At 32.9% G+C, this 16600-nt stretch overlaps 1 protein-coding gene across 1 annotated transcript in view; it reads left to right on the forward strand.

Moving 5' to 3' along the window:
• Positions 1–312: 312 nt before the first annotated feature.
• LOC131845278 (M-phase inducer phosphatase-like) overlaps positions 313–16600 on the forward strand; it is a 47587-nt gene continuing 31299 nt past the window's right edge. Inside the window, exon 1 of the mRNA XM_059194318.1 lies at positions 313–390. Coding sequence (XP_059050301.1) covers positions 341–390 — 50 coding nt within the window. The 5' untranslated portion in view covers positions 313–340. The remainder of the gene's footprint in view (positions 391–16600) is intronic.

Consider the following 16600-nt stretch of genomic DNA (forward strand, 5'->3'; position numbering starts at 1 on the left):
AAACATTATTTAGTAACAGAATAATTATATAAGCAAAAAACTAAAGAAATACATTCCAATAAACACCACGCTTAGTTTAAGTTATGAAAAAACTACTATAGTAGTAGAAATTTCCTACCGTATAACCGCGGGACCACAGGGGTGACAGGACTAGCTCTGGGAACAACGGTTTTGGAAACGAGCACATATCGCGCCAGTTGTTCGTCGGACGGCGCCGGCTGCAATTCGTTTTGTTGCTCGCGACCGTGAATTAACTTTGAGAGAGATTATTAAAAGACTGAATGAAAAATGGACTTGTGATTGTGTTTTTAAATATAGTGCATATTTGGAACTTGCCAAAATGTGGAGCGAAGCCAGTAACAATTGCGAAAGCAACTGCCAGTGCTCCGGGTAAGTCTGTTAGATTTAAAAAATAACTTTGGTATTGTCTATAGTTTTTCGAAAAATAAAACACCATTGTTGTTTGTTATGGCGGCGATAAATTGTTATTTTTTTTTTATACAGATGTACATAGATAATTTTTATTTTTAATATTTTTAGCATTGAGATATCTTATTTATTATTTATTTTTAGGGACCAAAATTAACTAAGTACATTATTTATTTTAAACTAATGTACTTATTAATTTAAACATAGATAAACTAAAATATACTCTGATTTATATTTCTTTAATATATCCTGTAGGTATCATAGACAAGTAAAGATACTTTTAACTAAATAACATGTTATTTTTATTAGTATATTAAATTACCAGGGTTTTTATAACCTCTACGTTTTCTTAACAATGTATATCATTACATAGTCTATACATACATATAAATAAAATTGGAGTGTCTGTTTGTAATATGGAAATAACCGTTTTTTACTACCTGCATATGAATACGGTACATACACCAAAATAACATTTTTTACAATTTTTGTCTATCTGTCTGTTTGTTCCGGCTAATCTCTGAAATGGCTGGACCGATTTTGACGGGACTTTTTTTGGCAGGTAGCTGATGTAATAAGAACAACTTAAGATAACTTAGGCAACTTTTATTTTAGAAAATTTCTTTTAATTTAGAAAAATAAAGTTAAATTCCACGCGGACGAAGTCCAGCTAGTATCAAATAAAATCGCTGTCTGTTTGTCCCTATGTATGCTTGAAGCTTTAAAACTACGCAACGGATTTTGATGCGGTTTTTTTAATAGATAGAGTGATTCAAGAGGAAGGTTTATATGTATAATACATGTACACCCAGGCGAAGCCGGGGCAAGAAAGTCTGCATATTGAAATTATTAAACAAATAATTTAAGCTCGCAAAAAACTTATTTTAACATACCTACACGTCACTCGTGCGAACTTATCTAGCCTTGAAACATAAAGAATATTGACCTTTTTTTTTCAGCTGTGCGATATACCTATATTGTCTATGCCTCGAATGAAAGGATCGGAAAGTTTTTCAATCTCGTTCAGAATGAAAGGGACAGTTTGTAGTTCGTTGGATTAGCTTATAACGGATGGCAATGAATATTATGGTTAACTAGCTTTTGCCCGCGGCGTCGCTCGCGTTAATTTATCCCCTTAGGGGTGGAATTTAACAAAATCCTTTCTTAGGGGATGCCTACGTCATAGTAGCGTTATGCATGCAAAGTCTCAGCCCGATCGGTTTAAAATTGACAGTTTCATACAAACTTTCATCCCCTATTTTATCCCCTTGGGAGTAGAATTAATCAAAATCCTTTCTTAGAGGATGCCTACGTCATAACATCTACCTGCATGCCACATTTCAGCTCGATCCGTCCAGTGGTTTGGGCTGTGCGTTGATAGATCACTATGTCAGTCACCTTTGAGTCATATAATTATATTTAGAAGATACCTATAATATGTATGTATTTACGAAAAAAAATATCTATGTATTTATATATATCTCCCTTTGATGGGGTAATAATAATAATAATCTCAGGACAATTCACACAGCGCCATCTAGACCCAAGTTAAGCTAGCTAAAGCTTGTGTTATGGGTACTAGACAACTGATACAAATACATAGATATTTTTTGTAAATACATACATATTATACATAGAAAACACCCAGACCGATACAAACAATCATACTCATGAATACAAATGTTTGCGCCGTGCGAGGAATCGAACCCGCGACCATCGGTCGTAAAGCGGTGTGCTAGACCGCTAGACCACCGAGGTCGTCACCGATAATAGACTTATCATTATTATTATTATTATTTTTTGTACATTTAGTTTTCTCAGCTTCTTTTATTTTTACTTATGAGCTGTATGTGAGTTCTTTTGCCTGTTGTCTTTAGTAGATTTGATTCCGCTTTGACGGGCTCACAGATTCAAATTCAAAAATCATTTATTCATGCAGGACATTTTAGCCGCTTATGAACGTCAAATTTTAACATTCTAAATTTATTTTTTTCCCTACCGTCCAGTTCGGTATATAGATCCAATTGAGAAGAACTGGCAAGAAACTCAATTGAATTACTTTTTTTTTAAAGCCAGTTTATTTACAATGTATATTTATATAGGTGTCTATGTCTAACATTAAATGAAAATTAGATATTCATGTAGTAGATTAGAAATAGAAATAGAAATAATCTTTATTCAAATAAACTTAATATAAGCACTTTTGAATAGTCACATTTTTTTATTCTACCGCTCATTCGGAATGCAGCAAGAAACTTGTGTGTTGATTAAAAGAACATTTATTACTGCATATCACGAGTTAATGAAGGCGTAACTTGTAATTGATAAACCATAGCGTATATATACATGTACCATTTGTGAATGAACTGACGATAAAATTATTTTGTTGCAATATAGGGCACCGTTATCATTACTAGTGCAAATAAATATTAATTATTTGACAAGTTTAAAACACATAAAGTGGGCCGTATTGATAAAACTGTACGAGTATATTTATAGGTACAGCACAGACTATACAATTGTCAGTACATAGAGTACATTGCAATACAGATACAATTTAGTAGTGGTAGTATATTTTATCCACAAGTGGATAGGCAAAAGACAAGACCATACAGCCAAATCTTCTGTAATAATAATAATAATCTCAAGACAATTCACACAGCGCCATCTAGACCCAAGTTAAGCTAGCTAAAGCTTGTGTTATGGGTACTAGACAACTGATACATATACGTAGATATTTTTTTTGTAAATACATACATATTATACATAGAAAACACCCAGACCGATACAAACAATCATACTCATGAATACAAATGTTTGTGCCGTGCGAGGAATCGAACCCGCGACCATCGGACGTAAAGCGGTGTGCTAAACCACTAGACCACCGAGGTCGTCAAAGTAATGTTTCCATGAGAGATTCCCAGATACAATTTATAAATAACCATAACCAGAGAGTTTGAAATATAATCATAGAAATTTAAAAATAGAATCAGAACAAACTTTTTTCTGATGGATTCTATTTTTAAATCCGTATAACGCATTAGATTATTTTTGGCCAATTAAAAATATAATCATACAAATTTAAAAATAGAATCAAAACAAACTTTTTCTTATTCTATTTTTAAATTCGTATAATGGATTACATTATATTTAGCCATTTAAAAATATAAACGTACAAATTTAAAAATAGAATCAGAACAGATTATGTCCTGTTTCTATTTTTAAATTCGTATAAAGGCATTAGGCCTTCTTTTTGGCCAGAATGCCGTAATTAAAAAGGTTAAGGACACAAAGTATATATGTGGAAATTGTAAAATGTCCTTCAACCTTCCCCTGGTCATCCCCTATTTGTTGGACCGTGAAGGCATAAACATATGGTTCGACCCCTCGCCCACGTCCACAACTAAATTTAAACTCAATCCCTTCATAATAGAGTATAAATTTGAGAAATACTAAGTTATGTTTCAATGATCCCTATATATATGAAAGACTAGCTGTACCCGCGAATTCGTTCGCGTGGAATTTAACTTTATTTTTCTAAAATAAAAGTAGCCTAAGTTACTCCTTATTACATCAGCTACCTGCCAATAAAAGTCCCGTCATAATAGGTCCAGCCATTTCAGAGATTAGCCGGAACAAACAGACAGACAGATAGAAATTGTAAAAAATGTTATTTTAGTGTATGTACCGTATTTATATTCATATGCATGTAGTAAAAAACGGTTATTTCAATATTACAAAAAGACACTACAATTTTATACTCGTCCGTCCGTGCAATTTCGTAAAAAGCACAGTTTCTCTACTCCACGATGACTTAGCACAGAGTAATGGCTGTCTTAGACTCAGAACTGCTTTTCACAACAAAACATTTTAAACACAATATTGTATGACACATTATATTCTAAAATAACATCTATTCGTTCCGCATTAAGATTAATATTGATATAATCAGGTAAATGATAGACAAAACAATGCGGGCTCATTGTTATTTCCCGCCATTGAGAACCGCAGAGCAATAAACGGTGTCTATGGCTCTCTTTAGACCATAGAGTTCTATTGTATCATGTTTATGTCTGAATTTAATTCAACGATCGCAATAAAATTGTTTATAGGCTATCTTAGGAACATACCATAAATCGAAGGACCTATATGGTCGTGGGTAATTTTCTCTACTAGATGGAGAGATAGGTATGGATGAGATGATTAGGATGGATTGTGTGGATAGAAATAATCTTCATTCAAATAAACTCATTATAAGCACTTTTGAATAGTCATATTTTGATTCTACCACTCATTCGGAACGCAGACTCGTCACAAGAAGAATGAGCAAGAAACTTGTGTGTTGCTCTTTTTAATAGATTTTTTTTATAAATGATTACAGTATAACAAGTAAGAGGCATGCGATAATCAACATAGAAGTCGCTACGCACTCATTATTAGTGTAATCAGATAATATTGTCAGTGCTATGGATTTAAAGTTTTTCTATAAAAACATTATTATCGTTAACGAATTCTTCAATTTTATAGTAAGCTTTTTTGCAAAGGAACTGTTTTATATGACATTTAAATCTTTTTTCTGGCAGATTTATAACAGACTCTGTTATTTTGTTGAGTCTACAGTCTACACCCATATCGCGACATGTGTTTGTCGCGGTTTGGTCGCCGATGGGTCAACACTAGGCTTCCGAGCTGTACCCGAAGTCTAATTAACACCTGATGAAGCCTTGTTCAGAGGCGAAACACTCGCGATATGAGTGTAGACTCAATAACAGTCGGAGTTTGATCGCCACTGGAGAAGGTCGTAACTCTGGTCAGGTTTCCACACCGAATATTTGTGGTCTCACACATGTTAATTGTAGAGGAATTAAACTAAATAATAAGAATAGAATAGAAAATCATTTATTCAAATAAACTTACGTTGAAGCACTTTTGAATAGTCATCAAATTTTAATCTACCGCTCATTCGGAAAGCTGTCTCATCATAAAGAAACTTGCGTGTTGCTCTTTTAAATAATTTTATTGTTACTTTACATTTTTATATAATACTAGATTTAAAGACAAACTTGCTGTCCCCAAGTATCGTTTAGAAAAAGTCAATAGGTCTTTTATGGGAATAGGTATAAAAATTTACAATAAGATACCGAAGGATATATTGGAATTACCCTTAAATAAATTCAAAACATCTGTTAAATCATATTTACTGAGCAAAGCCTATTACTCACTAAACGATTACTTGAATGACGAGCGTGCATGGCAATAGTTGTTCATGCACGGGATTTTCATTTAATGTTAGACATAGACATCTATAGAAATATAAATGGTAAATAAAATGGCTTTAAAAAAAAAGTAATTCAATTGAGTTTCTTGCCAGTTCTTCTCAATTGGATTTATATACCGAACTGGACGGTAGGGAAAAAAAATTATAATGTAAAAACTTGACGTTCATAAGCGGCTAAAATGTCCTACATGAATAAATGATTTTTGAATTTGAATTTGATATTTTTTATTTATTTATCCTCTTTATTGCACCAATTACAGAACAAAAACAAAAAAAAACAATTTAAATGGAAAATATACACTGATACAAAAGGCGGTCTTATTGCTTTATCTATCTATCTATCTATTAGATAAAAACGTACGTATCGTTACTGTACATATGTTGTGTAACGTTTAGTTTATATTACGTTAGGTTACGTTAACGGCAGGTCACGGACGGTGCGCCCGCGCATCCAAGCGGATACAACGCAAGATGCAGCCAATGGCCTTTTATGCCTTCAACGGCCTCCACTCAATTAGATTGCAACTAGGCTTTTTATGCTAAATCTATTTTTTTTTATGGAATGGAGCACCCGCCTGTGCTAACGGTTTACGCTGGCGGGGCACCAGTGGAGGACGATAAGAACATGAGGTCAGGTCTAACTGACCTGACATCATGACAAATTCACCAAGAATTTATCACGATGGTTTCAAGGGAACCGCGTGGAGGTCGACCTGACATGGTACATTGCTAGCAATAAGATCATCAGTCCACATTACTAACCATCCCTATTCCCACCCTGGTAAGCCAGTTAGCAGAAGGTAGATTTTGCAGTAACTGCCCTGGGGTGGAAATGACCGAGGATACCACCCTGCCTCATAGGGAAAGCCTCGGTGGTTTTGTGGTTTAGCATACCGCTTTACTATCCGATGATCGCGGGTTCGATTCCTCGCATGGTACAAACATTTGTTTTCATGAGTATGATTGTTTGTATCTGTCTGGATGATTTATATGTATAATATGTATTTATTTACAAAAATAATGCATCCATGTATTTATATAACTTTGTCTAATGCCCATAATACAAGCTCTGCTTAGCTTGGGACTAGATGGCGCTGTGTGAATTGTCCATGATATTTATTATCAACTATCTGTTCCCGCGATTTGTCCGAGGGGAATTTAACTTTATTTTTCTAAAATAAAAGTAGCTTAAGTTACCCCTTATTACATCAGCTACCTGCCAAAAAAAGTCACATCAAAATCGGTCCAGCCGTTTCAGAGATTAGCCGGAACAAACAGTCAGACAGACAAAAATGATAAAAAATGTTATTTCGGTGTATGTACCGTATTTATGTTCATATGCATGTAGTAAAAAATGGTTATTTCAATATTACAAACAGACACTCCAATTTTATTTATATGTATAGATACTACGTCTATGTTACCTAATAATGGCACATCAAACACCAATGTTGGGATTGCGCCCGCGCATCGATCGATACGAGTTCATTCAACCCACCAGATGCACACTCACCCTCGTCACCAATTATATGTTTAGTAGATGGGGTGGCGCATACACTCAACACTAGCGTTAACTGTAGCACCGGGGGAAAGCGGATTGTTAGTAATGTGGACTGATAACCCCACTGATAGCAATGTACCATGTCAGGTTGACCTCCACGAGGTTCCTGGACAGCATCGCGATAAATGTTTTTTAAAAATTTTTTTTAGCAAAGACAATGTGAGGGTTGCTATTCGTGTAAAAAAGTAAATAACTGCCGATGACGTAATCATCATCTAGGCTCCCCTACCCCCATGTCATCTAAAACAAGCAAAGTAAAGACAATACAATAGTGCAATAGTGCTTACGTAATACTTGAACGGCCCCAATAAGTTTTCTTTATGGATGATAATGTAATGGTGCACCAGTCTGCCAAGTCTCAAGATGCAGCCAATGGCCTTTTATGCCTTCAACGGCCTCCACTCAATTAGATTGCAACTAGGCTTTTTATGCTAAATCTATTTTTTTTTATGGAATGGAGCACCCGCCTGCGCTAACGGTATACGCTGGCGGGGCACCAGTGGAGGATGATAAGAAAATGAGGTCAGATCAGTTAGCCCATCGAGACAAATTCACCAGGAATTTATCGCGATGGTTTCCAGGAACCAAAATAAGCAAAGTAAAGACCCCCCTCCCCTTCCAAATAGTGCTTATTTAATACACGGCTCCATACAAAAAAATACATGAACAAAGGTAACTTGGTGGTGACTTTATGTAGCGCAAAGGTGTACACCATAAAACTAGATATTAAAGTTCATACGATGTGGTCTAATGATCGATCCCCCGTCCAATTCAAACGGGGATCGAAATTACGACGCCCTGAGCCGAGGTTCGAACCCCAAGCGGTGCCAAAGACTGGCGTCGTATACGCCAGACGGGAGTTGTCCTTCAGCCGCTCCATAAGTCTTTTGGTTTGGAGTGCCATCTGCACTCGCCCCCTATCGTCCAGTGATGGTCTGATGAACCCCTAGCGGGTTCGTAATATCGATCCCCGTTTGAATTGAACGTGACATCGATCGGAAAAGCAATATTTTCAATAGCAAAGTCTAATCAGTGTTCGTAACCCGAACAGACCAGTCCCCAAGATAGTTTTATCTGAAAGAGCAGGCAATATGGCGTTGTAATGGTTGATATTCCTGTGAAATTATCTTGTAATGATTGTATTTCAGTACTCTCCCGCATCATATAATTTGCAACGGACGCCATAATACACATTTGTTCCTTTGTTATTGAAACTGTGGTTAAAATAACTATTAAATTGCGCACCGAAACATGCAATGTCGATTGGCTCGCGTGTTTCTTTCCATATGTAATAATGCGCATAAAGGAATCTGTTTCCGGGCGAAATTAAGAAGAATGTAATTTGTAAATGGAACATGTTTACAATGTAGACTACATTGTAAAGATGTTTCATTTTCAAATTAAGAAAGAAAAGATTACATTGTAAAGGTGTTCCATTTTCAAATTAAGAAAAATTAGGCTACATTGTAAAGAAGTTCCTTTTTTAAATTTCGAATGAAATAAGACTACATTGTAAAGGTGTTCCGTTTTCAAATTAAGAAAAATTAGTTAACATTGTAAAGACTAGCCTCATGCCAAAAAAAAACATTGTAGTTCTTTTTTTAAATTTCGAAAGAAATAAGACTACATTGTAAAGGTGTTCCATTTTCAAATTAAGAAAAATAAGACTACATTTTAAAGATGTTCTATTTTAAAATTTTGAAAGAAATTAGACTACATTGCAAAAATGTTCCATTTACAAATTTCCAAAGAAATAAGATTACATTTTGTAAAGGTGTTTCCATTTTCAAATTTCGAAAGAAATTATACTAACTGAAAAGATGTTCTATTTTCAAATTCCAAAAGAGAATTAATGACAAATGGTTCTTGTTTATGGTTATTGATTTTTTTTCGGGCAAAAGAAATTGTGTGTAATGCTTTAATGGCGAATGTTTCGCAATAAATTTTTGTTTTATCTGAAACAATAAAATTTATAGGAATGCTCCAAATGGGGCTGTTGAGGGGCGATGTGCACATGGCACCATTGGGGTGTGATACCACCTGCTTGAATCTAATAGTATACTCTAAATTGTTTATTGGAAAATAAACCTTATTGTCTTCTATTAGATTTGTAATTACAATGAGTTTAATTTGGCGAATTGTTACTTTAATCGTGACTATATCGATCTGCCATTCGATCGTGGAGTTCTAATGTCACGCGGAACTTCGTTATGAATTTGGAAATTATCGGATCTTATTTCTGTTTATTACAATAGAAACCATGGTATTTTTTTTTAATTCAGTTTTTATATGTTCCCTAAAAAATCTATTTTATGGTCATTTATTCATTCATAATGTAAGAGCCGCGTTCTTGTCGGCGAAAGTCCACGATTTTCAATCATCAATCAGTCTCTAAACATTGAGTTTACAATTTTTGTCGGTCTGTCTGTCTGTTTGTTCCGGCAAATCTCTGAAATGGCTGGACCGATTTTGACCGGACTTTTATTAGCAGATGTAATAAGGAGTAAGGCTACTTTTATTTTAGAAAAAGAAAGTTAAAATCCACGGACGAAGTCACGGGTACAGCAAGTAAACAATATTTTATTTATTTATTCATTTCAATATTACAACACAATTACAGTATATCATAATATAATTATAGAACACTCTCGGTCTTATTACAAAAAATCTGTTAAAACTCGGACGAAACGTGGTCTAAATGGTCGTGGTTTAAACCATTCCTAAAGTTAATACTTGGAATAAACCTAACATTATTACGAATCCAGATCTTACAGAGGACTACTTAGTACTACAGTTAAATCGTTCATTATGTATTCCATACAGAAATCAGTCACTCATGTCTGTCACCGTACAATTACGTTCCATTTTACCAGAAAACTGAAAAGATCAAAAATAATATTAGTTCAAAGAAAAATGTATAAACTAAAAATAAATTTATTTCTATTTATCTATGTCTTCATTATAACTATTTCATTAATATATAATATTTATTAATGTACTATTAGGCTGAAAATCAGTTTTAAATTATAAGTAGGAGTCCTATACGGAGAAAAGGAACGGCGAGATATTTTTATTGGATCGTTGAATGGTGACTATTTCAAAGTCAAATGAGTGAAAAAATAACAATTAACGTCTTTTATATGTTTTTATTGTCGTAAAATTAGCTTTAAATATTTTTAGTTAATATATTTTTAATTTAGTTAAAATATTTTTCCAAAAACTACAACTAACAATAGAATTTTTAAAATGGAGTTTGTATTTTTACATTTAGACCACTGTTAAACTAGGGGCATCGCAGGTCTAACTTTAGACCATAGACGAATCACGATTTAGAGATAAACTTCATTTTGTAATAAGGAATACATTGGTGAATGGTTTATTACTAGTGCTAAACCAGATTTATCTTTTTGTAATAAGGCCGTCTGAGTTAGTAATCACTATGTTTTAATGGCATAGTTTTTGTCAGAACAAGACAATGAACTCCTTTATTTATTGAGAGCCAAAGGAAGTAGCTTGTTTCGGCCATACGTCTAATGTAGGACACGACTAGCGAAATATTTTTGTTTTTATACATTGTTATTCGATTATTGTACTTTAATTAAATTATGAACATGCAGTTGTGATTAGTAACAATTAGGATTCATTTCGGAAAGCGTTGGGTTTTGTTCCCGGGAAAATAAGCTCGAGAAAAGTCGAGAACTCGAGAAATCAAGTACCGATATAGAAATTAAATTGACGTTTGTTTTGTTGCGTGGCGGCACAATAATACAAGATATTAAGGTTTTCTTTAATGTAATTTTTTTTTTATTTTACAGAAACTATTTTTGTTTACAAGTTTAAGGTAGATTTTTTCTAATAAATAACCAGCCAAAAATGGTGCTGTCATTATAAATATAAGTCTGAATAATATTAGATCCTAACATATGAAAGTGGTGTTTTGTACGGGAGTAAGTAACCTGAAGTTTTTTTTTTTTTCAAAATATAACAATTTAATTTAATCAATAAAAGTTTTATAATTAATTTTATAGTGAAATTTTATATTTAGTATTTAACAAAAAATGCAGTTGTTTTCCTCTCAAATGAAACCACAGAGTTTTTTGACGTTATTGGAACCAAATAATATCAGAAAACGTACGTAAATGTAAATTTCTCGACAACCCGAGAAGACCCGAGAAATTGACCTCGAGAATTCTCGAGACCCGAGAAATTGAAAAACTCGAGAAATTATGAACCCTAGTAACAATGAAATAAACGATATATCTATCTATCTAATTAAAAGTGTCAATTAATAACATTTTTTTTTCTATTCAATAAAAACAAGTGATGAAATTTACAATTGTTACATTTCTACCATAAATTAATGTATTCTTAGTTTGAAATTGTTTTTTAAATTACGAACGTTTTGGTTTCGCGGGAAAATTCTCTATCTTTTTTTTTGGTAATCGCATAAATACACAGTGAATTCTAATTTCAAATTTGTTTTTAAACTATGAACAAAGTGATTTGGCGGGTAAATTATTCAAGATTAATGCGATAATAGAATTAATAATGTAGTATATGGTTTTTTTTTCATTACTGAACGCAAACTTTTATTTTAAATTAAGAACATTTTGGTTTGGCGGGAATATTCTCCGTCTTTTTCTTTAGTTATTATATCTGATACAGTGACTTCTAATTTCGAAAATTATCAGTGTATTTTTTTTTAATCTTCGTATTGTTTATGTGAAAATTAAAAACATCAGTTAATTTTAATTTCAAAATTGTTTTTAAATTAAGAACACAGTGTTTTCGCGGCATAATTATTGATGTTACTACTAAACAAATTTAAGTATATAACGCGATAGTAGAAATAAAAATGTTTTTTTTTAATACTGAGCGCTAACTTTGTTATCGCGGAAAAATACTCAGTCTTTTTTTTTAATATTCATATAAACAAACGTCAGTGAATTCTAAGTTCAAAATTTATTTCAAATTAAGAACACAATGATTGCGCGGCATAATTATTTAAGTTAATACTAAACAAATCTATATAACGTGATAGTGGAAATATAAATGAACTGTATTCTTTTTTTTTTTAAACAATGGCCGCCAACTTTTATAACGCAGGCAAAGGAAGTAGCTCGTTGAAGCCATCGACGAGTATAGGAGGCGGCTAGCGAAATGCAACGAAACCGAAAGTGATACTGACAGCGAAAGTAATTCTTATACGAGGTTTAGAATTGTAGATCTTTCGGTTACACGGTTATTGGGTAATGAGGCCATCTTTGTATTGTATTTATTACTTATTTGCTATTTATATCTTGAACGGTCTCGGTGGTATAGTGGTTTACATACCGTCTCACTTCCAACGGTCGCAGGTTCGATTCCGATATGATTATTTGTATCGCCGTGGGTGTTTTTAGCATACCACTTGACTATCCGATGGTCGCAGGTTTGATTCCTCGCACGGTGCTAGCATTTTCTATTCGTGAGTATGATTGTTTGTATCGGTCTGGGTGTTTTCTATGTATAATATGTATGTATTTACGAAAAAAAAAATCTATGTATATGTATCAGTTATCTAGTACCCGTAACACAAGCTTTATCTTGCTTAACTTGGGTCTAGATGGCGCTGTGTGAATTGTCCTGAGATTATTATTATTATATATTAATGGACTTCCGCAAAACCTTAGACAATTAACACAGCGCCATCTAGTCCAAAGCTAAGGAGAGCTTGTGTTATGGGTACTAGACAACTGATATAAATATTTAGTTTTTTGTAAATACATAATTAGATAAATAACTACCATCCCTTCCCCCTTCCAAATAGTTTATACTACAAAATGGTTCGAACAACATCAATTCTGATCAAGCAGTCTAGAGAGTGACTGTTGAGCAGAATTGCTGTAATTTTGTGGTTAACATTACAAAACCTCGCGAGCATAGACTAGAATTAACTATTTTTTTTCTAAAGGCGTTATTACACCACTCTATTATTAATCATCACGTAGGGATTTATGATGATGATGATGATGATGATCAGAAGTACATTTTGTAAATTTTTAATTTACCAATTTTTTTTCTAAAGGTGTTATTTTTTTTTTTTATTACATTTTTTGTTATTACATCATTCTATTATCTGGCGAATAATATTATACTACCTGACACCGCGACTTCGTCCGCGTGGTAATTAACTTTATTTTTCTAAAATAAAAGTAGCCTAAGTTACTCCTTATTACATCAGCAGCATCAATAAAATTCCCGTCAAAATCGGCCATTTCAGAGATTAGCCGGAACAAACATATAGACAGACAGACAGACAAAAATTGTAAAAAATATTATTTTGGTGTATGTACCGTATTTATATTCATATGCATGTAGTAAAAAACGGTTATTTCAATATTACAAACAGACACTACAATTTTATTTATATGTATAGATGTATAGATAATCGTTCTACATTTGATAGTGTACATCCTTACTGAACATAGAACAAGAGTACCCTATACCCATTACATCCCAAGGAGTATACTTAAGAGACCACAGGTTATAAAAAAAATCACGTTCAATAAAAAAAAAAGTGTGACGAGAACAGGCTCCCATTGAGAGTCAGCCGTTATTCGTCGTCTCACTCTAGTGTAACGTGTCGTCTCGCTCGCACACTCTTCATTACGCATTCCAGCGGAAGGTTGGGTTATGTCATCAGGATGTTGTCACGTGAGAGTATGTTGTTTGTAAGAAAAAATTGTTAAAATATAGAGAAATAATGCTAGCAACAAAAAAAAAATTTAAAAATTCCGATTAGGCAGTATGGACTCATGCGCTTTGCCAATCAAATTTTACGAATTATAACATAAGTAGCTACTCGCCCCGGCTGCGCACGGGTGTACATGTATTATACATATAAACTTACCTCTTGAATTACACTATATTTCGTAATGATTACACTATATTTTTTATTAATGTATTTGACGGCTTTTGAAGTCCGATTTGAAATAAAACATTATAAAATAATATTTTATTTTTAGGAAAAATAAAATAAGTATAGAAATAGAAAAAAATATTTATGCAAATAACCTCGTACGTGCTCTTCACCAATTCAAATTGTCTATGTATTTGTATCAGTTGACCACCATCGTAGTATAATAAAAATAAAACAGCACCATCTAGACCCAAGTTAAGCTAAAGCTTGTGTTATGGGTAGTAGACAACTGATACAAATACTTAAATATATATATTCGTAAATACATACATAATATACATAGAAAACACCCAGACCGATACTAACAATCATACTCATGAATACAAATGTTTGCACCGCGCGAGGAATCGAACCATCGACCATAGGAGTTAGTCGGTGTGATAACCGCTACACCAACAAGGCCGTCATATATAAATAAACATTTAAATGTAGTATTTAACTTTATCCTTAACGGATTTTAAACTTTGACATAGAAGGAATGTCGTCATTTCCTATTACATCATGCTCTATGGATCGGACCATTGACAGTGTAGCGTACGTTGGCTTATTTTTTTAAATATTGACTCCCTCTATGGAGTTCTAATTTTGACAGATAAGTGTTAAGTATACAAATGGATTTCATAATTCCTTTGCCTCGTATAATCGTTTAAAAAAAAATATGAACATGTCTGTTTAAAAAGAAATTGAAGGTCGTTTATCACTACAGCTGTATATGGGGTTTGTTAGTAGTACCAGTTCAAGCTAAGAGGCAGAATATGATCGAAATTTAAAAAGTTTTATTTTCTAATTTCAGCCAGTCTCATGAGATGAGCAGAGTACCTACGATTAAAATAAAATATTTGGTTTGTACAGAGATATTTATTATTATATATTTATTTATATGAATATCAATTACTAGCGAACTCCATTTCGCTTGAAATAATATTATGTCAAAGGTTTTTTAAAGTTTAGTTACGCAATAAATCTCTGAACGCACTCTGTTTGACAGGTATCAGTAGTTTGTATGGAAAATATAATTGTTTTTACTATTTTCTATGCAATTTCTTCATATTTTCTCACTTAAACCTTCCTTGGAGCTCTACAAATATTTCAAAATTAAAATTACCCAAATCGGTCCAGCCGTTCTGGAGTTTAAGCGAGAATAACCAACGTCATTTCATTTTTATATATGAGAGAAGAAAATTGCCTCTTTCTTTAACTAACTTAAATGAAATAATTAACTTCTTTCTTCTTCCTTCGCACGTTTTTTAATTTATATTTATTGCTATCAAAATTGCTTTACATAATATAAAAGTAAAAAACATTAATCACAGGCCTGCTATTTTCGTATTACAGTTTTAATTACATAATTTATTTCAATTACATTTACTAAAACAATCCGGTTTCATTAAAAAAAAACTGTGACGGAGAATTTTTTTTATTTAATATGTGTTTTTACTAAGTCGTTGTAAAGGCAAAAAATCACTAAAATTATCGTAAGGATTGTGCAAAAACGATCGCATACCTAACTCGTTTATTTTTTATCTGTATCGTTGGCATTACTGCGGCGCACTGTACCTTTTTCACAAGTCAATTTACTCTATTACTTGACCATAAAGACGTGTTGAAATGGACTTGCTTTCTATTTACGAAATTGCGTAATCGTAGTCTATGGTTATATACCATCCATCCCATCCCGTTCCAAGTTTAAATCTCAACGGACGCTAACCGCCGGATCAGTTCTAAGTTCCAAGTTTGAATTTAAATTTCGGTATGCGGCTGTCGACGTTGTTTGTTTCAACTTTCTTAGCTATTTCCGGATTTAAGTAATTACATTTAAAAATGGAATGTTATGCTTAATAGTTTTTTTTTGCAATTTGTTTAGGCAAAGGAACTAATGAATGTTGTAATATAGTTAAGTACCAAGTTTGAATTTCAACTTTCGTAGCATTTCAGAATTTAAGTACTTACATTTAAAAATGGAATATTATGCTTAATAGTTGTATTTTTTTTTGCAATTTGTGCAGGCAAAGGAACAAATTAATGTTATATAGTTTCTAAATTCTAAGTTTGAATTTAAATATCGGTATGCGGCTGTGGACGTTATTTCAACTTTCTTAGCTATTTCCGGATTTAAGTAATTACGTTTAAAAATGGAATGTTATGCTTAATAGTTGTATTTTTTTTTGCAATTTGTGTAGGCACAGGAACAAATTAATGTTCTTATATTGTTTCTAAGTTCAAAGTTTGAATATAAATTTCTGTATGCAGCTGTAGTCGTTATGTTTCAACTATTTTCTATTTCCGGATTTAAGTACTTACGTTTAAAAATAGAATGTTATATGTATTAATAGTATATATTTTTTTGCATTTTGTGCAGGCAAAGGAACAA

Source organism: Achroia grisella, unplaced genomic scaffold (genome assembly GCF_030625045.1).
Source record: "Achroia grisella isolate CSIRO2021 unplaced genomic scaffold, CSIRO_AGI_Agris_v1 utg461, whole genome shotgun sequence".
NCBI lineage: Eukaryota > Metazoa > Arthropoda > Insecta > Lepidoptera > Pyralidae > Achroia > Achroia grisella.